Here is a 26,295-nt window from a genome sequence, read left to right as displayed (position 1 = left end):
AATATTTTTGAGATTCAAACATTGTATGTCAAGAAATAATAATGGCTGCATTCGTTGCAACTGTCCATTTAATGCATTATGGCCCTGGACTTTTTTTGGCGAACCATCAACGTAGTGAAATGAAAGATTTGCATCACCAAGTACAGAACGTTCGGTGTATTTATGACATTGCAAAATGTTGCTAACGCCATACCACGCCAGAACTCAGTCGTTTTCATCCGATAGATGAATGGACTCCTACTATGTAATTCATAAGCTTCAAGCCATAATGTTTTGTTACAGCTGATAATTTCAGCATCCAAGTCTGGAGCTCAAGAATGAACGGTCTGAAATAAGATTGGCCGCTTCATCGATGATGTATTTTCTATTTACGATCGACACTTGGACTTGCACGGGCTAGCAAGTGTTTGGCTGGAGCCTCAGTATATCATTATCACGTAAACTTTGTAGGTTACACTTCGCAGTACCGTAACAGAATTTTATAAGCATTCACAAGCCAAGTTTACGATTCATCTTCTCAGCAACGGCTTGTAAGTTGACCAATAACTGAACCTGCTGACCAATATTCTCTCTCTTTCTTTCGCCTTTGAAATCTCCGACAAATTCAGCATGGAATTATCAACAAATGAGAGGGCGTGAAGAACTTATGTTCGATGGTAACCAGAGCGAATATCCACGGGTCGTCAGAGCTCATCCATCACTTCACGCACCATTCCTAATTAATTGCAATCAATTTCAAAGAAATCGAAGTTTCTGTTGCTTGAATTTTCAAAGGCCTCTTACATTCTTCAAGACAATAAGTGAATAAAATTATTTATAATGGCTTCTCAGCTATACCATCAAGTTCTAATAATGACATCCTTCGGCAAGCGAAATCTAGCAACTTTCTCATTTGCTTGATGCATGATTTTCATATTATGCCAACCTTTTAAGTTTCTTATTGCAGAAAGGCTCTTGTCTAAAGTCTAAAGCATTAACTAGTAACGGCGCAAGACCTCTAGATCAATAGTTTTATTCTCTCCAGACTTGAACGTGATCGTTTCGCATTCCTTATATAGGTAACGAGTACCTCTTTCCTAGCACATGGAAAGAGTAGCTCTTTCCTAGCACAAGTAGTGAATAGCTCTTTTCTAGCACAAATAACGAATAGCTCTCCTAGCACAAGTAACGAATAGCTCTTTCCTAGCAGAAGTAACGATCGAATAGCTCTTTCCTAGCACAAGTAACGATCGAATAGCTCTTTCCTAGCACAAGTAACGATCGAATAGGTTTTTCCTAGCACAAGTAGCGAGTAGTTCTTTCCTAGCACAATTATGACGACTCAGTGTCACCCACAAGAAACGATGGAACCAATTCCCTATTCGCAAAATAAATGATGTATTTTATTTCTATGCCAATATGTTGGCCATAACATGAACAAACTAGAAGGTCAATAAATCTAGATGTTTTGCGTTTCTTTTAATTCTAACATAGTGTGCGTTGTGTAAATATATAATGTCTGCCTCTTTGAAATCAACGACTAGGGACACCGACCATCGCAGCACTTGCATGAGCCTCAATATCTCAGCTCATTTCTTTGCTACGCGTTGAGGTCGCTCATTTTATAAGAATTTTGATACTTTGGCTGACGACTTTTGTCCTTGGATTCATAAGTGTGATAAAGTGGTTTTAATTAGAAACCAGCATGAAATTATTTCGTTTATTATTTGCTACAGAACAAGAATTCTTTAGAATAAATTATATTTTTTGCACTAGTTTGTAATGACCAATAATATTATTTCACTTCATTTTCTTCATTATTTTGATTATGATCGAATTTTATGTTAAGTTACTACTCTACTCTCTGTCAATTTTTACTACTTTCTATCAATTTAAATTTGATCACAATTCGCCCATAAAGATGACAAGCGACAATAACAGTCTACATAGCTATAATAGTCACATAGTAATTTGAGAAGCTTGGATATTCGCCTGATTTATTATTGGTTGTTATTGCTAGTTTACTTCCATGAAAATATTCGGAGTTGAATAAAAATGTATAAAATTTTTAGAACAAACATTAGTTGTTTTGAGTTTAATATCAATATATCACTCATCAGTAGGTGATTTTCCTATGCCACTTTATACATTCCTATCCGGCAGTAATTTTCTTATGGTTACATTTTTTACTTTATCATCATCGGTTATCTCGGCTTATTCTTCCTCTTTTATACTCATACAATTATTCCTATTCTCGTCGTATCCTTCCTCTTACTCCTCTTTCTACAGACTTTCCCTCCCCTCCGCGTTACACACTTTTTACACGTCTGGTGCGAGCGCTCAGGGCAAACTCTTATAGCTATCTTTGAGCGCCGACTCCATCATTTGTACCCGCCACCTTCTTCCCCTAATTAATTCTCTTCATAAGCCAGGAGAACTTGGTGATAATTGTTTACAAAGCGGAGCGGAACCTGCAATGTCGTTAGCGCGGTCACAGCTCCAAAGAGACGCCATTTGTCTTCGGCAAGTACGGTGGCCGCAACTCTTGGCCCGACTCTCATTTTAGAGGCCAATGTGTGTAACGGTGACCAGCCTTTCTTAAATTTAAATAGCTTCGCATCAACAATGGTAATTTTCTAAGCATCGTAAGATCAACTAAAATATCTCGACTTTTCGAAATAGACCTCAATCTAAGAACGTTTACTACAGAAAATCACGTACACTATTTGGCTTTTCCTACTTCCATCCGCCACCTTACTTAACGAGACGAGCATATACTAGTATTTATCATTTGTTCATACACTTTCACATGCAAATATCCAGTGCAGTTGAAATTTTATTATTTGAATTGAGAATTCCATGTCTATAATCGTGCATAATCAACAGCATCATAAAGCAAAATTTTAAGGAACTTGAAATTTTTTTAATTAATGATAGCTATCAATCAGGTTTTTACTAAGTCATGGGCTGTTTTCTCTCCTCTTGATTGCTAATGCGCAAAGTTAGCATACTAGTTTGATCATAAATCAACTTAATCGACTGTTTTTGCTGCTTTTGCTCAAAGCTTAACAAAGCTTAACTTTGTGCTAATGCGAGTTGTAAAATATCTTAAATCTCGAACGTTATTGTAATAAAAAAGTCGTTAGCTTGGTTTAATTGTACGAGCCTGCTGAAGACGCAATTCCTTGATAAAACAGCGAGTCTGTCAATCTTAGCTTCAAATATTCCAGGAATCAGCTCGTTATGCTAGAAAATTGAGCTCTGAGCTCAGAACAAGGGCCTATTTTCAGGGCTGACTGGTATTTGGCAGACGGCGAGCTCTTCAGTTATTATAAAATGCCTTATGAAGCGAAGCGCTTTTAACGCTCAAGTTTTTTCAACATTAGCTAAACTTTGTACAAAACCGGCCGAATAAAATCAGACGCGTGTGCGAAGAGAAGTGAATTGAAAACATCGCACCGATTTATTTGTTCGTAGTCCTTCGGACGCTGCAATTTTTTCTCCTTCGGACGCTACAATATAATTCTTCAGCTCAATGCTTTACTCAAAAACACAGAAATTCTCAAAATTGAACAAGCTCGGAACAACCTCTACTTGACAGAGAGGCTTAAGAAATTTACAATTTCAATGGTCCGGATTTTCATGTCTTTTCACATGACATATTGATGTTATTGTTGAGCATCTCATAGAAGCGGTTTGCGTGGAATTTGTAATTAATTTTCCATCGGGAATACCGAATTCAGACCTGATTCCTGGAATGCCTCACATTTTACTTTGTAGGTATAAAGATTTTAATGTAAAATGTGGTAGCCTGTGGCCCGGTGACCCACTTCTGGAAGCTGCTATGGCTCGCCTCAACTATGTCATGGCTTCTTCAATAATTGGCGACAGGTTGAGGCTTGATGGATACCATGATATTCTTACCAGAAACGATAGTGCACTTGTGACTGATTCCTCCTAAGTCTTGCGTTAGCCGCAACTACCGTGAAGACCGTGGAAATAATCAAATTAAGCTTCGGAGGTCTAAAATAAAATAATTGTGAACCGTTTTCAAGCGAACCTTAACCTAGAGCGTACAAATGAAAAAGAGAGATCGAGACTCTATGGAGGATTGTAATCGATGCTCCAAGAAGCCACAAGCAATGTGTGTCAGTGTTTTTGTTTGGTGTGGTCTGACTTTTTACTGACCGAGGCAAAGTCATGCTGGTGATGACGACATCACTTTGAGGTTCCCTCTCAATTGTTTTTTGAACCAATCCTGCAAAAAGCTTTCTAAAAACTTGATATTTTTCCGAGTATTTTATTGTTGTCGTGGGAACAAATGCTGAGGACTGCTTGTGAACGATCTCACGTACTTATTAACGATTTTTTCGATCTTTTAAAGAAATTCGTTTGATTAGCAGTCATAATTTGAGGTCGAGCCTTGGTTTTCCATACTTTCCTCCCAGCAGTTATGTAAGATTATTCTCATTCTGACTGATATTCAGTGACATTATATTACATTTTTATATTATTTTACCGTACAAAAATTTTCAAGGATTATCACAAGATGGCTTGGTTGTTATAGTCTATTCTGGCAAAGTTTTCAATCGATGTTTCTGTACAAACAATGTCGTCAAAATCAATTCGATATGATCGCACGTATAGGTTTGTCTTCATCACCAAAACAATTTTTGTAAATCTTTAATGTTTAATGTGAATAGAAGAATACTTTTTCAGTTCAATATTCGTTAAGTTATGTAGTAAGGAATGGTTCCGTATGATATTTTCACTCTATATGTAGTGGGAAAATTTTGTATATCTACGTATAACTCACAAGCATCATAGATCTATCGCAAGCAAAACAAAAAATTAAATGGTAAAAAATTAATTTAATGATAGCATTTCATAGCAATGTTAGATAATTTATACCGGGAGTCTAATAAGAGCCCCTGAACGCTAAAGTAACTATTCATAGAGCGCCGTATGAAGGGCCAAAACATGGCGTTATATTATCTCCCTTGCGGTGATAGCGGCCCATCTTTTCTTGAGTTGAGTGGAGCTTTCTGGGGCCCAGGGTGAGTGAGATGACCTTCTGATAAGAGATCAAGAGTCCCTTGAAACTCTCAAACCGTGCAGCTCTCAAACTCTCATTAAGTCCGTGCCATGAAGCTTTTAATTCAAGGATCAAGGTTAAGTGCAGATAAGTTTCTTCAAAGGTATCGCTCATTAAATTATTTCGTCGTATCTCAGGTAAAATCTTACATGGCAGCTGCAGCGATGAGATAAGGCAGCGTGTTGCCTTCAGACTCTCTCGTCAAGTATACGCTCCTCTAATGATGAACATTTAAATGCTTCAGCGTCAGGGACTGACGCTCTACGGTGATAACTTGCCGCAACGTTCGTCAATTATTTTTAAGAGAATCATTCATAGCATTGAACTGTCAATTGATTTCATGCATGCTCAATAAAAAAAACTGTTAAAAGTCGCATCATCATGATATGATTCATTAACATGTATTAATATTCGTAAAATATTTATCAACATGATGCCACAACCTGAAATTTCAAGTGAATTTGAGAATGGTCACATATTGGCACCCATTGATGGTTCAATTAGAAACCTTTTTTTTTTCAAAAATATTCATGATCATTTGGATTTCATTAGTTACCGTATATGTGCCGGAGGCTGAATGCAACTGTGTGCCGGAGGCTGAATGCAACTGTGTTGTTATAACGAAATTAAGAATCCGTTCGATAATAATATGGACGTTCTAGTACTATGACTCGCTTCTGTTAGGCAGAATACGTTGTATGAAAGTTGTAGGCCGGAAAAGCCTAATTTTCTGTCAACAATTTTCGTGGTGGATATACCTGTATACCTGCGATCACTGTATACCTGATGCCGTTAACATGGGGATATTCTCCCGCGAATTCATCAAACAAAACATAATTTACAGCTTATGCATGTCCAAACTAAGTACGTTAACGAAAATTATATACGAGTGCAACAAGGATATTTGGAGAGCGCGTGGGAGACTGAGAGAGAAGGAATCGAAACGATTGGTGAAATAAATGTTAATAAATAACTACGTAAATTTTGCTCATATGAAGTGCCTACGATTCAGTTTCTATTTCCTGTTCTTTATAGCGCCTTTTCTCAATTTTGAAAAAAAATGCTCTAATGTGCTCTCCATGTCCNTCGTGTATTTTAGGGCACTTGAGGTCTCCATAATCTCCGATTTCAATCCAGTAAAAGTGAATGCTAGGAAAGTCTAACTTTATGAGATTGTATGCTTTCTCTGCGTACTTGCAGTGTGTGTAAAAATAACAGGCAATTTGATTGATGCACTATTTCTTCTATAATTTCTGTTGTCATGGCAACCATGTATTATCTAAATAATTTGTAGCACCTTTAATACCTCTTAAAAAATGAGTTTTGGTAAAAATGAAAAAAAAATTATTCGTCTCTTCAGAGTGAATGTTACTTCATTCAATCCTCTTTTTAACATCTTCAATACGTTTGAACCAATAAAATTATTTGAAGCACTCATTATTTTGCCCATTTAAAGAAATTCAAGTCTTCATGTATGCTGACTTTGAACTTATCTCAGATTTTTTAACGAGTTTGTCGTTGATTGTAGATTTTTCGTCGAAGGCTAATAATAATGAAATGATTGTGTGGGAAGATCCAATGCACTCTCAGAACGTACTTAAGCATACGAAGCCTTAATGAGCCATGTTCTTTATTGAGCAATTTCAATTTGTACACAAACCGGTGCTTTCTTTATTTCAAATTGCAAGGTTAAATTCAGCCGCATCGCTACTAGTGAGTGAGACTTGCAGAAGGATCTCTAAATTTTGACTCTATCCTTGATTACAACTCTCTTGTGCATCTCGTTTATCAACTTATCCTTCATCCAGAGCCAGAATTTAACAGCAAATTTGCTTTAACGTTAGATATTTGTAATATTTATGAAGAAAAAAGGCAATTCATTGATCCTCGTTGGATTTTTAAGAACTACCTGGATAAACACTTGAGCAACAAATCGTAGCCAGAGCCCACAGCCCGCGTAGGATAAACACTTGAGCAACAAATCGTAGCCAGAGCCCACAGCCCGCGTAGTAATTTCCCTAACAAAATTTAGAGTCGCCCTAGCTTCTGGTAATCCAAATCAGAAGCTGCCGCTTCTGCAAATTTTCACTGGATGGCGTCGGTCGCGGAAGAATCGCATGTCCGGTGCTGGTGTCATCCACGACTGACGACAGACGAGCATCACGCGACTCACTCATCCAACTTTATCAGTTATCATGCATATTTATTAAGGAACATTCCTGCCAGTCAAGTCGGAACAAACTATCACAGTTGTACATAATAAGGAGATCAAGAATTACTTCGTCATCGTCAGTATTATGATATATTATTAACAGCCAACTTTCGACTATGACTGACTACCCTAAACCTGACCTTAATTGAGATGACACGTCTAAGATACATAGATCCAAATATTAATATTCTATTACATTGATCAATTCGATTATTTTTCAGTTGTATATGTTACATTATACAATTATGAGTTAATTTTATCGTCATTAATCATGCTACATGCGTTATTAATCATGTTCTTTCTACACAGTTTGTCTGGTCATTTTTCTCGCTGCTTGCGAGATAATTTTTGCTTTGTTTTTAGCGCATTTTCTCATTTATGGAAAAAATGCACTATTGTGCTCGCCCTGTCCGTCTGTCCGTCCGTGACTCCACATTTTCGTCGACGAGCAAATGCGCTGTCTGTCACTCACTGCAGTGAGTACTGAGATATTTTTTCTACATGCGATAAGGAAAGGGGCTCATATCGCAGCATCTAACATTGATTTACTTCAATTCATTTATAAGGGAAAAAATATCACACATCAAACTCGTAATGACACGCTATGAGTTCTTTTCAGGGCAGCATTTAACTCAAAGTGAATCTAGCTAGATTCTCCTACCGTTTTCTTGGTTGTACTACAATCACCATTTCTCGGCCTCAAACGCTGATTTTTGGGCCTGGAAGTCTTGAGTTTGACTTTTTATTGTTGTCTTGTAGAGTGCATGACGTATGCCATGCTTGTAAAGGTTAGGAGCATTTTAGTGTGACTCTGAACTTAACCTTACGACTTGAATGACCTCTGCTTGAGCTGCATTGTATTCCGTCTGACCTTTGGCCACTTTAAAGCTTTTTGTCTGTTCCGTCCGTGTCTACTACGTTATTTCTTTCTAAGATACTATTTGGCGGTTTTATATCGGAAGTTATCGAGACATGCTGCAGAGAGACGCTCTTATCTTCCATATGACTTGGGTAAAAACTCAGCAAATTGGTCTTTCATAAGTTTTTTCTTAAATGTTATTTTTTAATTGGTCAAAGAAAGAGCAATGCTTATATTATTTGCGCTAAAATTTTCGCCGTAGCCGTCGCCTTTTGGACGAGTCACTTTCGTAAAACACAATATGTTTGTAGGCATCGTGTGTGAAAATATCACAGAATTTTTCTTTGAAATAAATTGTCTTTCAATATTTAGTAGATAATCAGCAGGATATTGTCCTCGGGTATCTATTCAGCAGAGCTCTTTTTTTGTATCAAGAATAGAATTTCCAATATAGTTTTCGATCTGAGAATTTTGTTTAAGTATAATTCCACCGAAGAATTAAGGCATCGAGTTCATTAGATACCAAGCATGTGATTTCGGATTGAAAATCATTTGTAATATCACATCAATTAAAGACTCAAGATCTAAGTTCAAACTTTTATCTATACTGGGGGATTATTGTACTAGAATATAGTTTAACCGAACAATTCTAGGAGATGCCCTAGACTAGACACTAGAGCATCTGAAACGTCACGATAATATTTTGCTCTGAAGTTCGTTCAAGGTTTAAGCCAAAAACAAATTTACTCACCATATTATTCATTCCAGAGTAAAGAAAGCTAAAAGTTGGATCGCTTCAAGCTCCTAAATCTTATGCCAATTCAAATTATTTCCCATCAAACTCCCCCTGTGTAGATCCATGTAATCAAGTCTTCATCTTCGCGTATCGAATTGATTACAAAGGCAGAAGCATTTGGCTAAATCAATGACGAATTGAACACAACACGCGTCTTCATTGCTTCATTCATTCATTGAACTTCGCGCCTACACAAACTGCGTCTCTTTATAGCCCAGCAAATTAATCTCAGCTAAACAGTTCATGGGACCGACTATCGCAAACAGTGTGTGAGTTATGACTACGCGTAGCAATCCATTTGGGTTTTAGCTCACGGCTGACTCCAGCTTACGTTGGTGCAAAAGTCGATTCTTAAGAGTTAACAGTTAGCAGGTGAATTTCAAGATGTTAGCCAGGTTGTGATTAACGAGCAATAATATTTATTGTCAATGGCTTTCGGAACCGCTAGTTTTCGTATGGAAAATAACTTACAATGGTTAATATAGAACAAAGCGGTTTCTATTAGACTCAGAAATTAGAAGAATTTGTTAAAAACCATATAAAGCAAATATTTATAATTTAAAACATAAATGACACACCGATTTATTGAGAAAATTTGGGAAGTTGTTACCAGTTCACATGGTATCGAAGAAGTGACTATTTACCATTGAGACAAACCACACAACTACACTCCGTAGCTCAACGTACGGATGCGCATAGAATTGCATGTCGCGATTTCTGGAAAAACGATCATATTTATTACCATTTACAGAATTGTGAAAGAAATGACGACGGAATGCATTTCATTTGGCAGCAAGTTTCACTTTATATCTATTTAAACATAGTTCAACGGAAGCCGGAACAAACATTTACTCCAAACCTTATCTCCTACCGCGTCCAATAAAAGATGACTGCGAAGCGTTTTGTTGCAGGCTATTGCCTAGCACACGTTCCTTCATTGCAAGAAAGCCTGACTTCTAACCCTACATCATCTCCAGCGCACGGTTGCTCCGATTGTCGTTCACAGGCACAAGTTCGTCTGAGTTTGAAGCAAGGAAAGTGCCAACAGAAGCAGCGGCGATCAAGACAATGACGTAGTGCCTGCGTCCTGAACTTGACCTTAACCAACGGATCGTAAACCTTTTCTTTACGCGCCTTGGCCCGCGATTTAGCTTGCTTCCTGATGCATGCAGTTGCATTATTCTAAATTATGCTCCCTGTATTTATTCGCAGAAGCTTGCAGAGTGGAGGTGAAACCTGTAAATAAAATTGTTTCTCATATGTCATATAAGTCATCCTATTATTTGATTTAATGAACACGTGATTTTTACTTAACTATTTCGGGATCTAAACCCACACTAATCCAGTAATCCGTTACTTTACCACCTATTCGCATTGTCAGGAAAAGCACATGTGCCGTCGTTCATTACAGGTGCCATTCGTTTATCCACATCCAAAACAAACCGCCGTCTTTCTCCCAACACCGACATAGCCACCGATCGCACATGACACTCTCTATCATCAACGTGCAATAAGTCAACAAGAGGCGGCACCAGACTCCTCAAATGTGAAGGCCTCGTAAGCTGACCAGAGGGCCTAGCAACCGACGAATGGTGTCGGTCGTTTGGTCGTCGCTGAGCTCAGGGCATTGCAGTTGTCGGCAGGAATCTTGGTGCAATTAGGGGCTTCTTATCTGCCATGGGCTCTCAGAGTGTACAATAACCCAATACGGAATCTTCAAGGGCTAATGCATAGCCACTAAATGGCAGATGAGTGGCAGCCAAAAATGTAGCGATGTTCTTTAGGGAGAAAATCCGACGCGTTGCAGCAAGAACTCTGGCAAGTGCGTGTAGGTGGACCCACAATAATTTATTGATTTTAAACAACAATAAACTGATATCAAATTTTTCAGTAAAGCAATGGATACTTCCCCACATATTGCATCAAAAATTTAAATAAATATCAGAAACTCATCGTAAAATTGTAAGCGAATAAGCTCACCACAATACATTATTGTTAACAATCATTATCACATTATTCCCTGCGCGTATCTCATATCTCATTTTTATAGTTAAAAATCTACATTTGTGTATTTTTTCAACTCATTCTTATTCGTATTCTTTATACTGGTCTCTATATTTAATGAACCGATTAAGTATTGTGGAACTTGGCCATTAGTTATTGTTAAAATTTTCGTATCCATCTGCTTGATATTGTAAATCAATTTGCTTCCTTTCTAAAAATAAACAATTTTCCAAGTCTTGTACTCACTTTTGATTTGTGTAATTTTTCCTGCAATGTTGTGCATTACGTATTTAAAAAATAACGGAGAAAGTCGTGTTATTTGCAATAAAGCAAGATGGAAACTAGCCGCAAGTAATCTCGGGTGACACGGCATCACGTGTACAGCTGGCATCAGATGTACAGCTGGCATCAGGTGCCGAGTTCCAGCTCTCATTCACCACCTGTTGTTCAGCCTCATTTGCCGTCGCAATTTCGTCCGCTGTGAGACCCGATCGGCCGCCGCCCAGCTACCTCACTTCATGCACGGCTGTACTCAGCATCCCTGGTCGGTCGTTACCCTTCACATCCATGCAGACAAGATCGTCCTGCAGCAGAGAAAGTCGTCTATGTGTGGAGAAAGGAATTTCATAATGTTAGTCGTACGTTTGACTGCAACTGTGTTCTGGTTTGCCACCGCCGGGCGTCGCTCGCTCATAATAATACAAGAATTGATCTTCTATTCCAGGATATGCCCAAGAGGTCGGTGGATGACTGCTTACTTTCTACTGACGCTTGACTAAGTTCTTGCACTCTTGTGTAACTTTAGATATAATTCCTCGAATTGGACCCTCAGTGAGCTACGGTTGGCCGTCTACGATTTACTAATAATTTAATCTTCCACCTACATATCGCATGTGATCAATAGGTTAGGACCGGTCGTAGCCACCGATCTTATCCTATCATAGAGTAGGTACTTTCAATGTTTGATTTACGATTTGATGTTTTTTTGAAAATTTTAATCGAAATTAACTGAAGAAATTGTGATTTTTTCTATATTGTGGTCGATTCTTCTGTTAAGTGTCCATTTTGGATGTAGTAACAAAAAGCAGGTTTCTTCGAAAGTGGGCGAACGCCCAAGTATCGTCGGGACACAAACAACTTACTGCACGTGCCGGAACCCGGCGATGATGACTTGCTGTACCGCACTTTCTCAATGCAGCTCTCGCTACTGTGAATTTATTGATATGATTTGTTGGGTTTCTTTAATCAAAGGCGAAATCTCCACAATAAAACACATTATATTATGAGATTTTGTATGTAACATTATAGCAAGGTTTCCCTGATAAGAATTCCACTAGTACAGTATATGCGAAGAAAAATTTTCCTTGTTATGTCTGCCTTTAGGCAATTCTCTTAAGTATCACTTTCCGTTTCATACTCTAACGTTCATATACTGCAAAACACTTTTTTGCGATTTTAATGAGATTCTCAAAGGCAGCCATTGAATACAAGCTGTAGCGTCTAGGTGTCACAAGCGAATGGATAGGAGTTGAACAAAGTGTAGTTCTAATTAGCCAAGCCTGCGGCCCCACCAGTTCCTGGTGAGAATTATGGTCAGCTGCATAATGGCCCCTGATCATCCTGTGTTTGGCCATTAATAACACTGGTTTGATTTTAAATAGTAATTGTTCTCACCAGCAATGCAGCTATAAGCGCCTAGGAAACTTCATGAGCTCCTATGCTATGCTCAGATTCGCTCGCCTTCACGAGAAGCCCGATGCGAGCGCGCGTGAGACCAGGGACCATATTGAGCATTGGCCTAAAAACTTAAAAGCAAAGAAAACTCCACAAAAATTCATAGTATCTTTAAAAAAAACGTTTCTGAGTCCAGCTCCGTCGTCAGTTCAAGATACTATGAATTTTTGTGGAGTTTTCTTTGCTTTTAAATTTTTAGTGAATTTGTGATGCAAGCAAACGAGTGACATTATTACTTATATATTGAGCATGAGCCTCTAACGCTGTAGGGGTAGACCTGGAGCAAGACAGATGCAAGAACAAGCATTAATAATGTCCATACAGGAAATAATATTTCTTGCTGTAAAATGGCATTTGCTAATTACCACACTTCGTGATTTAAAATGCAACTTTTTAAAGAGTAATATTTGTTGTTAAAACAGACACTTATTATTAATGAGAATTGAGATGAGATTATGCATGAAGAATAAGTTGCAGAAGTACATTTTAAGTATGATACATGGGATTAAAAGGATATGCTATAAGTTAAAAATGATTTGTAGCCCGCAATTGGCAGTAGATTCGATCGACTGAGAGTCTGATAGGCTACTGTATTTTAGATGTCGGAATTATCCCCTAGTAGTGTACCCTGATTTGCATGTAGATGACCTGCACGTGTAGCACTCACAGTGAGAACATCGCTGGGGCCCAGCAGCCATGTTCGTTAGAGGCTCTTACTGGTTATGTACTGCAGTTCTGTTGGCTGCAGATTTCAATTATGCCTACGGGGAAAGCTGAAAGTTAGTTGAAGATTGAGGTCGGAATTCACGGACGATGGTTATGTTTTCCTTGCTTTGATTCTGACTGAGAATGGCTGCCGAGGGCATCTATAATTTTGACTGTTATGTTTGCCTATAAATTGTTGCACTATTCAAATTGCAGGCGATTTCGAAATGAGGAAAATTCATAATTTCCCTCGGATATATCGCATGCTGATATTCTTAAGGAAATAATTTCAATTCGGAACTTCTTTTATCCTAAGTTAAATAATACCATCATAAACTTCATGTATCAAACATATAGTCAACGTTTATTTGGGGTCAGATATATATAGGCATCGTTTGTTGGGTCACCCACTTTCCTAAAATTGATCACAGAACCACACAGCGGCACGGCCAAGCGTTGAAACTAATGGCCCGACACAAGCAGTCGCCTAATGTATGTCGAGTCTAAATTTGTCCTCGTCCAGCCATTCAAGTCACAATCTGGACAATTAACTTAATGCGCTCGACGAATTGCGTCGTTAATAACTGTTGCGTTGTATTGCACCTCATGAGTGCAGCTTCGCGCGCGACTATATTCATACTAAAAGAATTAATTCTTCTCGGCTTATTAGTAACATGCCTGACTGATGACTTTTCAGTTGCAGCCGTTCACAACGTAGGCTTCCTTGGGTGCCGTTTCGGCAGCCTGGGCAGGAAGTGTTTTATTAATGTTCTGAAAAACGCTGGCAATGACATTTATTACTCCCTGCACGCTAGATTTGATTGCAGCTATAGATTATATGGTCACAAGGTGTTGTATTTGCGTCGTGTACGCATAAATATTTCACTGCTATCGCTCATCTCGCAGCGGTCAGAGTGGACGGACTGCAAGAAGTTGAGGCGTCATTTGTGCGAAAATTGCGACGATGATTGTAATTTTTCAGTTGAAGTTTTTTATTTGCATGATGACTTTGAAACAAGAATCTCGAATTTTCATTACGAGTTAACGAAGTCAAGTTGAAATATTTATTTATTAAGTGGCACTTACTTCTTGGCATCAATATGAACAATTTTTAATACGAACAGCGAATGGTACGTAAGCCTTGTCTGTCGTGTCTGGGTCAATTCGCAACGTTCACCGTATTTAACGATGATGAAATTCGATGAAAATATTCATCAACTGAACCCTGGTTATGTATTTATATCGGTTTCATTTTTAGTTTTACATTTACAATTACCCTCTTCATAATCTATAATGAAGCAAAATTTAAAATAGAACACTGTCTTTCCATTCAAATTTGTTAAATTATGTCGTAAAAACGTTTTGAGTTTCTTCTATAGAATTGAATCACTTTTTAATATTCCAAGTTTGGTTTGGTCAGTCTTAATATTCCAAGACACGTTTTGCATCTCTCGCCAACCAACTCTTCGCTGATTTCAGTGATATGTACTGTAAATAGCCATTGGCATTTGCCATCCGCACAGAAAACCGTTAGAAGAACATCGGCGGCCATTCGGTGTCCGCGCATTGGCCATCCATGTTCCGCTTTTAAATTTAAAAAAATAACATTTAAAATTAAAATATCATGTTCTCCTATTAAAAACGAAAAAAACTTTACAGACGCAGAAAGTACAACCATGTCCTTAACATCATTAAGGAGGTTTTTATTTGAAGATGAACAATTGTTGTGTATCAACGAATGTATCCAATTTCCGTTCCGGTTGAATTTAAGAGATGTTATTCCTGCTTCAGTAGTTATAGCTTCTGGTGGTAGCAATTGCAGTGACTGTGGTTGCTCTTGTTGCTCCAGATGCTGCTACTATTTAGTGACGCTGGATGCAGCAGCTGTAGCTTGTAGCTGCCTTGAACTCCATATTGCCTTGGTATTTACTTGTACACCATCACTGCGCTGTCAAACCTCCCCGAACTTGCCCTATACGTACTCTGTAATAATGGCTCTCTGTACGCGCTTTTCATTCATTATTTTCCTCTTAATTCTTCTTATTTCCGTTAACTTTACCGAGTTCTCTGTCCCTGAATCTTTGTCTTATTTTTCCTAAAATTTCAAGCCAGTCATCGCCATCATCCTCTTTGCCAAACATCTTTTCTTTTATCCTGATGCTAACATCTTTTAACATATAGCCCGTTTTATCTCACAGGCCGTATTTTCCCTTTACTCGTCGCTTCAATTCTCGACTACATTTATAACTTTTACTCCTTTTACCCTCGTTTTCAATCATGTGTCGCGCTTTTTCATGTTTTCAACATGGTGAGTACCACTGCTATCAATTGAACAATTTTTATCCAATTATGTTTACTAAATGTTCTTCCTGTCTAATTTTCTCAAACTAATTCCACATTGCCTTCTTTTCCGAATATATCATCTTCAACAATAGTTACTACCTATTCCTTTTTGACCATGAACATATTAACAGTATGGATTCTGTTCAACACTTCCCGGAGTTTAAAAGATAGTAATTATTCTACTGTCTTTTAGTGGATCGTTAACAACCTCTTAGCTACTATGAATTACGTTATGGATTTGAATAGTGAAAGCGCAACTTATTCTTTCTTGCCTGTGTTTATGACAGGCAATTTTCCCTTCTGCATAAAGATGTGGTACAATGACCATATTTTCCGGCCATTGGATTAATAGTTAATCATAACAAAATTCTGGAATTATAACGATGGAACTCAAATACAATGATTCAAATCACACATGATCTTATTTTACCGTGAATTGGTGAATAATAAGAACAAATGTGACCTCCAATTCTGATGGAAATTACTGAATAAGTTTATTAGGTTGGTATAATGTAAACTTTGCAGCAGGATTATCTGTAACCCAACCATTGCTCACTCATATTATTGGCAAACGGCAAGAGCACAATAGTCCTATAGCCTGTTCCGTGTTCGTTTGCAGCTAACGTCTTGAAAGCTCTTCCAATCTCTTGCCTTTCGGCAAAATCCAAATGACTCCTGCCGGGCAGACATAAATTTTTAGAGAACAGTAAATACTGATCTCGAGGGTGCACGGCTCGCGGTGTCTGATGCCCGATCATGAACCGGTTGTCCAATAGATGCTTGAGAATGGCGCTTATTTGAACGTGATGAGACCAGTACTGATCATTAACTAACTCACATCAACCACATGTTGATCCAGCTTCAGTTGGAATTATTTCTTAAATCCAATCAAATCGATGATTATATGGAGCTATTCTTGAATCTTGCATTCATTTCCTAGCATAGATCCTATACCTAAACATTCCTTTAATATACACGTATATAACAAGAATTCCAAATTATGTATGTCACTAAATGCCCTGAAACTTGAATTTAATATGAATTGTGGACCTGAATGAATAACAACATTAATCTCATTTAGTTTAATTTTCACTAAAATTATGCACATATAACATCAATTAGAGTAATTAATGTTGAGTCTTTAATTGGCTTGCTCAATCATGGCCGCCTAGAAGCAGTCTCAACTTTCTTATTTAAAAAGTTATTAACACAGCGAACGCTTGGGAGTTTTGCAACGGGCGTACTGTTATAATCAAATGCTATAACATACGGGTAACAACAAAAAAATTAACTTTGAACATAACCTTCTACTGTGATAGAATGTGGTAGAATATAGGGGCTGATGCTTTCTCTATTCTTAGTTCACATATTTTCCAGCAAGTTGTAGTCGCGTTTAGAATGTCTAGATCACTTCCAGCATTTGAGATCAAAAAGTCAATGCAGATGGAGCGAACGCCATCGCTGTTGCCTGTTTCCAACGTAATTAAGCTCCGGACTACTGTTTAGCAGAGATAGAATTTTGATGTAGCAGTTATCTCGGTCATCAGACACCATTTATCATCGAGATCATCTCTTCTATCATAGGAGTTTTTTGATCCACCAGGCGTATGATCGCCCAGTCATTCGATATCGCACAATACCGGTTTGCTAATCATCTTGAGTGTGCGCCTGAGTCTGCGAAGAGGTTTCTCGTTCTGACATCAACGCAGATTTCGTACCAGGATGATCAGTATGCGCATTAAATCTGTTTATGTATAGCGCCCAAAAAATGCGCAGTCTTCCTTATAAAAAAGAACTTTTTATAAATGTAAAATACAGCAATTAAATCAATGCTTTTTTTGTTGGAATGGTGAGTGTGGGAGGCCTTTTTCTAAAAAAAAAGTTTTTATTTTCAACTATAAGTTGAAACGATGGTAAATTGCAATCCTCTGAACACAATGCATCATTTTGATAATAACGCCTATGGGATTGAAAGCCAATTTCGCGAAAGAGCACGTCAATAAGGTTGAAGAAGATATCAATTCCTATCGGATTGAAAATTTCGGCCCTGGAAAATGATCCAGTTAAAAATGCAATAAATCTTCTTAAATTCTAGCATGTAAAAGAATTTAGTGTAAATTATCTATAAAATTTGCGTATCATGACAATATACTATTCGCAAATGCGCTCGACACCCTATATCCCTGCATCACGATATCTTGCACAGCATTTACGGCGACATTATATAATTTCTTAATGAATGATTTGCATTTTCTGAAACTGATATAGGCTTTCTTTTCGGTTAATCTTAATTGGTCATAAACTTTGAAGGAGGAAATCCTATTATATTCGAATTCGTAGTTTAATCAAAATAAATCATATTTTTTGACACTTTAAATGTGAAAACTTAGCATTTTTATGTGTGAAATTGACTCACCATTTTTATACTTTCCCTTGATTAAAGACAAGATTTGAGTCTGTGGCAATCAAAATTTGTATCAATAATTTATTAATAATTGTTATCATTGTAACTTTGATTTAATAATATTATTCGTTGCGCCCCACAGAGCAAAATGGGAGGCATCCACGATCATCACCAGGGCTCCCCTTCTCCCATGCACAAAGGTAATCAACCTTCGAGTTGCGCAGCTCAGCGCTAATGCAGTACTGAGAACTCCCTCGAGGCTGTAGCCCCTAACAAAATTTAGAGTCGCCCCAGCTTCTGGTAATCCAAATCAGAAGCTGCCGCGTCTGTAAATTTTCACTGGGAAGAACTCCTACCCTAACAAAATTTAGAGTCGCCCCAGCTTCTGGTAATCCAAATCAGAAGCTCCCGCACTTTAAATTATGTGTGCTACGTGTGTGCTGGTGTGCATGGCAGTGATCTACTCTAACTACTTCTTTTAAGCAGGTTTCGTTGAAGACCAGGGAAAATATCGTTCGATCTATTGAAAAAAAAAACAAATAAGAAAATTGCCAATAAAATGAATTCTCTGGTCTTCAACGAAACCTGCTTAAAGGAATAACTTGTGCCAACCTATACTAATATCTAACTACTACGTGCACTATTTTCTCTCCTTCTATTCTGAATAATTAATAGCGGTACTTTAATGCATGAGAGAACTCAATCACAAAAAAAATTCAATAGGTCATTGACGTTGGATATGAAGTTAAATTCATCATAGAATTCAATACCGGTTATAGAATGAAATTAAAATCTACTCGTGAGCTGGAACGTCCGCTGCTCTTCATCTGAATCATCTCGAGAGATAAATTATCTCAGAGAAACGCAAATATTTGCAAATATCATCAAAAGGCTGTTTTAAAGCGTTCACTCGTCCCGAGCTATAAGTATACAAAAATTTCAAAATCGTCTTAAAAGTGTGACGATTTTTCTCATCACTCATTAATTGCTTCTTCTTCTTCTCTCAGCCCAGTTCAAAGTCGATATCTTTTTTCAGCTAAATTTATGTATTACTTTCTCCTACGTTTTCACCCTCCAGTACAACATCGCACTGCCACTTACTTCACAAATGTTACGCAATATTTGTCTTATTTTTATGTAGCTGCTATAGAACATAGTCTAGTATGTCTCTGGTGCGTGTAATGGTTCTCTTCGTTCCAATGACTGCGATGAGAAATAAGAAAATTATAACTTTGGTCGGGGAACTCGCTGCTAATTGAATTATTATTCCTGATTAAACTGTGGAATCAAATCTTGCATTGTGTCCCAGTAGACCATATGCAACAAATGATGATGATATATAAGAAAAAATCGATTATTTTGTAGCGAATTGAATTATGTTCCAAGGCAGTTAATGGTAATTCAAACATTTATCTCATTTGAGGACTAAATCATTTTAATTGAAACGCTGCATAAATCATATAAAACATTTTGGAGTAAAAATTTTAATGACGTATTTTGCGTTTGGTTTCAACCGATTTCAAAAAAATTGTTTTCCCAACTTACTGAGTTCGAAAAATCCGAATTTTCCTAATCCTTTTTCTATACGACGATAGTTTCAATGTTATTCTTCGAATGAGTTGTGCATGCTTGTGTGTGAAGTCATTTTTTTCCGAAATGAACCGATAAAAATATTTACGATATTCACTCTTCTTTTTTTAATCTTCGGACTTGCATGACCTGAACACGATAGAATTATTCATGGCCCTTTAACAGAGACAGATGAGTATCAACGTTGATCAAAACCAAATAAACTTATCAAATTAGCCGATTTTGTGCTTAGAGCTTCTCCAGAAATAATGTATAAATGTTTAAAAGTTCTTACAAGTGCGCCGCATATTCATACGCGTATTTAATAGTAAGAAGTTCGTGTTGCGGTCTGAACAGGTAAGTTGCATGATGTGCCCGACTGAGGGTATAGTGACCATATAAGAGGGCACATGTTGAGGGTAGTCTTTCCTTCAAAGGTCACGGTCTGTGACTGTGCGCACGAGAATGTAATCTAATGTATGAAGTAGCACTTTTAATATTGATTGTTATTTGTATTTTATTGAACCTGTTTATGATAATCGCTTATGATGTTTGTAATCAGTAGCTTTCTTTCATTTTCTTTAATCCTTCCCTTTTTAGATTGAGCATGAAAAAATGGCATCGGTTGCATGGCTTTCACTATAAACTGGGATCGCATGCGAACACTAAATGCGATGCTTCACTAAGCGAACATTGAATGACTAGCAGTAGTAATTTTACCAGTTATTTTAATGCATGTTTCAGAACTAACGGCTACGGAAGAGTTCTTAGCTAGAATGTATTGGCCTACAAGTTTCTATTGCATTGACTGGAGCTGTGTGCACTGCGGTGAGTATAATATCCTTTAACTTTACTGTATCATCTGAAACTATTATAAAACTAAGTATGCAAATGAGTTTTCATATTATGTGCAATGAAAACACCATAACTAAGAATGAGTAATGTAGCTATTTTCAAATTTGATTACAAATTAATTATATAATATAATCTAAATTTCGGAATTGTTCGTACATGGCAGACGTGGAACCGTGCCCCGAAGTTTCAAAACATTAACCTTCATAAGAAAGTCCGATCAAAATGTGTTTATTATTTCCGTTTGCTCAATTAAATATTTCCGTTTTGCTCAAATTAGTTATATGTATGCGCAGTAATCAAAATTGATTTGCTTGAGTTTGACATTATTTTTTATTTGGTACTATGTTTTTCTAATTTCTCATCTACTTTCGTTCACTACTTTCCTCTCAGCTATGCTTACCACTGAAAATTTCTACAACACATTTAAATGAACTTGAATAGTTAGAGTAGGTTAGAGAAAGACAAAAGTTTAAGACGGCATTTGGCCCACACAGAACACAATGTATAGGCCAGCAGCTGGCTCGTTTACTACCTGCACGTTTATGACCTGCCTCAAGTTGAGAAAAATTGCGCACGTGGCAATGTAGTAAGAAGTTGGCCAGATAATGATATTCACATCACAAGAACTTGTCACCAGGAAAACGATTCTGCCGAGAAAAAATATCAATGCAGCAAATTTATGGGCAGCAGAGTCACCTGTAGTCCCAGTTAGGCAGAAATTTATGGTGCAAATGAGAAATTTTCATAAAAAAAATAAATAAAAACATTACAAACAATTTTTGAATGAGGTATGGAACAAAAAGTGACTAGAGTGCCCTGCAGTGAATGAAGAGACGCCGTGTACATAAAAACTGGTCTATCACAGGAAACGTTCTCCTTCATAGCAGCCGCTGCACTAACTTCACCAGGGCAAAAAGCCTTACCATACAAAGCGCAAAAAGCCTCATATAGTCATTGTACGCTCAGCAGATTTTGGCAGATTCAATTGAATTTAGAGTCTTTCGGACTAAAATCTTGATGACTTTTCGAGGGCACTGACAATTCATGAACATTCCTGGAGCGTTGCATTCGTAATTGCCAGATAATTTAATGCACAATGGAAAATTGTACACAAGGCAGGACTCAAATTCAATAAACTTCTTCATCCTAGACGCCGTCATCCTATTAGGACCTTCCATCTCATGATGCTAGATCAATTACTGCATCGCATGCACGACTGTTGTTGACCTGTACTGCTATCAGATGTTCTCCTCAATGCATAATTCCAGCCTTACATAGTCGACGGTGTTCTGTAAAGAAAAGACAGTGTTCTGTTGCTTCAAAACCGTGCAATTAGTATGTAGTTCAATGCAGTTCATGTTCTTATAATAGGTGTTTGCATATTGAAAGACATTTTGTCATGCTGTGAACGCACTTTGAACTCTCACGTTTCAATTTGTCTGTAAAAATATTCTACTTTTTTGCCTATTAAATTAAATAATTAAGCTTGTATGACTTCTTTAAATTACTAGTATTACTCAGCGATGAATCCATTTATCAAACACTTAACTTTTCATGTCCATTTTGTTTCATTAAGAATTTTTCACCGTCTGAAGATATTTTTTAAGGAGGCCGTCGTGATCACGGCCAACGATGGAGGAAATTACCAGGCATAATTACCATGCATAAGGCTCAGGTTTTCTCCAGCCACAACTTTCACTAACAAGATTTATTTCATCATGGCAGTAATTAATATAATTCGTTCTTATGGCATTTCCCTCAACACATTAGACATGCGCAATAAAATTGATTCACTCACTTTGCCCTGTAGACTGAGAACATCAAATGACTTTCTTCTGGAGTTTCTTTAGGCACTTTCATTTTTTCTCCCATCGAGACTGAACGAAAGAAAAAATTTCTTGCACCTTCTTGATTTCCGTTAGCGGTAAAGAAACTCCATCAACATACCGAGACATGTAGGAGCGAGTTGCTCCTTTATTAGAGGAATAACTCCATGAGGAATATGTATTCCTTTATTCGAGGAATAATTCAACGAAATAAGTAAATTAATAAGATATTTTGTTCATGCGGTGGTCATTAGTTCATTATAATTTTTTTAGTCTAATCCGCACATGAGAGAAAAATTTTCTCATAATCTGTTTCTTTTGGTGATAAAAAGCTTTCACTTTTTGCTGTGGGCAGGGAAACCCTGTGACGAACAAGTGTAATATAAGATAAAAAAGCGTTCAGTAAAAAACTGAAGGCTGGAACCTTTCACTCAAGGTCGCACGACACATATGTTCTTTTGTATGCCTGACCATAACTATGATAAGAAATGTTTTTATGCAGAGCACCATGATTAATATATTGATTTATAATGGTATTTGGTGAACTCAATGACTTAATCAAATCGCAGCAGTTCTAATAGCACAATTAGACTCGTGCATATTTCATTTGAAGATTTCCTTGCTGTTCAGCCGATCAAATAAAAAATTTAAGCCGTTTTGAATTCAGATCATGATTCATTCAGTTAATTATTGGACAAATTTAACAGTTCCTAATATGATTTAAATGATTAAGCACAATTAACGTTGCTAGAGCACAAAGTATGCTCACTATTTTTGACTTGCAGCTTTGTTTCATTTGCGATCGATCGAAATACATCAAATTATAACACAAACTTCCAACAATCTTCTCCAGAATTCCCATTATAATTATTTTTTGTTCATAATTTAAATAAAACATGAATTTAATAAATGAATCAAAATTTGAATGAACGTTCTGAATCTTTTTGCCACCAGTTCGCAAGAACAAAATTAAATAAAATTGCCAGAAATTAGTTATTTAGCATGAATTTCTTTTGGATAGCATACTCATTGTATAGTTTTGTTACAATATTATTTTACCTAACTTATTATAGTATATATAATTTTTCTCATAGTGCAGTCTCAGCGTTCGATTTTGTTACAGTGTTCAATTGTACATTTCGGGCTACCAATTAAGTAGCTAGTATATTATTATTGATGAATTTGAAATAACTTTCATATATGAATATATTATATTATTTGATGAAGCCTAGAATTAGTTTTTCAACTTCCCCTTATACGGATGATATGTTAACAGGAATACCTTGCTCTATCCCTGTTGTCTTGGAAACCACGTAAAAGTACTATACTTTTTTTTTTGTGTGGAGTTTTTATGAATATTTTTCCGTTTACTATATTAAGCTCATTAAATTAAGTTCGGTGCAGCAAATGACGTCCAGAGTTCATGTTCTATGACCCGATGTATGTAGCGACGCAGACTTGACCTTGCTTACCGCCCACATCTACAGCTCAGCTGGGCCTATGCTTTCAAACAAAGTTAAGAGATCATAAGTTCATCAGCCAATCATTGACGGCCTGTCAAGCAAAATCCACCAATCATAGACAAGAAAATAGTGCGTAAGTACAGTACTTACGTTCACTTAGCGAGTTTTGAAAGTTTAGGCCAGGCAGAACAGAATTAACGTCATTTTGCGACAAGCTCGCAATGTTTGATATGTCTCTGGGTCTTATAACAGCGCCTCGTCCAGCAGCGGCGACTGAGTATAACGATGCGCATTCCTTCTTTGCTTCGGCGCGTCTTAGACAGTCAAGCCCGACGTGCATAGAATATCTATGGAATATCGGTGCCGTTAATAAACTGGTTTACGTACATAATCTACTATACATGATAAGGCTGGCATCGACCATACCTAATATGAGTATTGCGCAGCAATTTATTTGTTCTTAAAATATTCGAAGCTTTTGAGTTTGCCATTCCGCTTCTGTGCAGGGTGCCACGTATTTGTCGCTTTCTCTTTAAATCCATTCGTTATCAGAAAATTACGGCATTATTTCCTTATTGACTGCATCTACGACAGTAGTTATATTTGCCGCTAGAAGCTGACTCATTTTCATCTTATATTTATTAAGTTGAGCAATAACAAGTTTATGCGTGAGTGATAGACACGCTCGTGCTGCACAGTTGTGAAAATTAAAGCGCGTCATGAATTTCGTTATTTTTTATCCTTCGATGTTTTAATTTGCAGTTTTTGGAGAAGTCTGTTGATAAACGTTCTCATTAAGCACATGCCATTATTTCATTTTCGTTCATATTCAACTATGTTTTTGTTGTATTATTTCCAAATAAAGTAAGGCCTTTAAAATATATATTCTGCTTATGTGGATATTTTCAATTTCATTCCGCAAATGAGAGATTGTCTTTTTAGGCTTATTTTGTAATTTGAGCGTGAGTGATGCGACAGTCATGCCTAAAAGAATACACACATTAATTTCTGTGCCTTTTCTCTATACCGTTGCTGAAATTGCGCAGTTTTTATTACTTGTTGAAGAGGATTCATTGTGACACATTCTTTGTATATCCTAACTGTGGAAGATTCCAATTGTAAAGAATTCTGACAGCTGGAATAATGGAAAAAACGTTTGTTGCAGCGACTGTTGACACATCACTGAGGAGATAAGTTTTTCTGTATCGCATACAATGCGTCCTCCACATAAATTTTACCAAATAAAGTGAGAGAAAAATCCCGATCATTCATCTCGGGTCTGCTACTTCTGGGATTTTTTGCACTCCTTTCTACCGCAAGCAAGTCAAGCAGCATTTTTGCTTTTCATCTATGACAACAATCGTCGTCGATGCATGGGGACTAGGACACTCCGTATGCATCCAAATACCAGGACAATCCAGGCTTTGCATGCAACCGATCTTCCGATGTTGCTGAAAGTCTGAAAAAGTTGAGGCAGATTCATGAGGAATTTGTATACGCTTGGTACAGTGTCAGGTAGAAGCTGCGACGGCTGGTTGTGCTTCTCAGAAAAATAAGGAAAAACCTGTTCGTCCCAGCCTGTTGAGCTCTCAAGGGAGAGCGAGAAGCTCTTATTAAGAGCCCCTCATTTCCTCGATATAAGAGAGTCGAGGAAATTCATCACATAATCTACCCTTTCGAAAATTAATCTTGCCGTTAATTCCATTTTCCCGTTAGTTTCCATGTGGAAATTATACAATTTGCATTATTATTTTTTACTAATATTCTATTGCTCGGCTAACTAAAAATAACGACCATTATCAATACCTTCGTTTACCTTTCTGGATTCCGCAGCCAACGGATTGAACAAAATAGGAAGTGACGCCAAGTCTACGAGCAGAAAAAAATCTGCTCGTGTTACAGTTATGCCGAGACCCAAAACCGAAAGCTTGCTTCTCTCGACGCACCCACCAAAAAACTTGCAGCTACCTCGCCTGTGTTGCATGCTCGCTTTGATTACACCTTTAGAGATGCCGTCTCTTAGGGTTTCTTCCCATCATGTAGGACCGGATCCTCATGAGCCTTGCTTCGTTCTCGGCCACAAGCATAGTTGGTCCTGTTCCATTTCAGCACCACAAATTATTGCCGGCCAAGTTGCCAACTCTTGCTCCATGCAACAGTTCAGGAGCTGTGAAATATGGCGTGGCCTTCTAGCAAGCGGGTGCCGACTAATATTTATTTTCTAGCAAGCGGGTGCCGACTAATATTGATTTTATACCTCTTCCAAACGCAACAGCCTAGAGTGAAGTGCTTAATTTATGTCGGTCATTAGCTTGGGTATTTACAATCGACAGACGAATGTTTCGACCTCTGTGTTATGACGGCCAGAATTGCTGGACGCTTGTCATAGACTAAAGCTTGGCCGAGTGATAAAATCACTGCTCTAGATGAGCTGCATTAGCGCCGTGGGTT

The 26,295-nt window shown here is 37.5% G+C and overlaps 1 protein-coding gene across 8 annotated transcripts in view; it reads left to right on the top strand.

Annotated features, from left to right (window-relative positions):
• Positions 1 to 26,295, top strand: part of LOC108677908 (zinc finger protein rotund) — a 169,359-nt gene that overhangs the window by 87,880 nt on the left and 55,184 nt on the right. For 5 of the 8 annotated variants that reach the window (XM_018166219.2, XM_018166225.2, XM_018166223.2 and 2 more), the window contains exon 4: positions 18,274 to 18,331. In XM_018166219.2, coding sequence (XP_018021708.2) covers positions 18,274 to 18,331 — 58 coding nt within the window. Of the gene's footprint in view, positions 1 to 18,273; positions 18,332 to 20,444; positions 20,529 to 26,295 lie in introns of all 8 variants that reach the window. The other 3 variants (XM_018166216.2, XM_018166215.2, XM_018166214.2) reach the window with 1 other exon arrangement.

The sequence above is a fragment of the Hyalella azteca genome, unplaced genomic scaffold (genome assembly GCF_000764305.2).
Source record: "Hyalella azteca isolate HAZT.00-mixed unplaced genomic scaffold, Hazt_2.0.2 contig10758, whole genome shotgun sequence".
Lineage (NCBI taxonomy): Eukaryota > Metazoa > Arthropoda > Malacostraca > Amphipoda > Hyalellidae > Hyalella > Hyalella azteca.
This window is presented reverse-complemented; position numbering and strand designations above follow the sequence as displayed.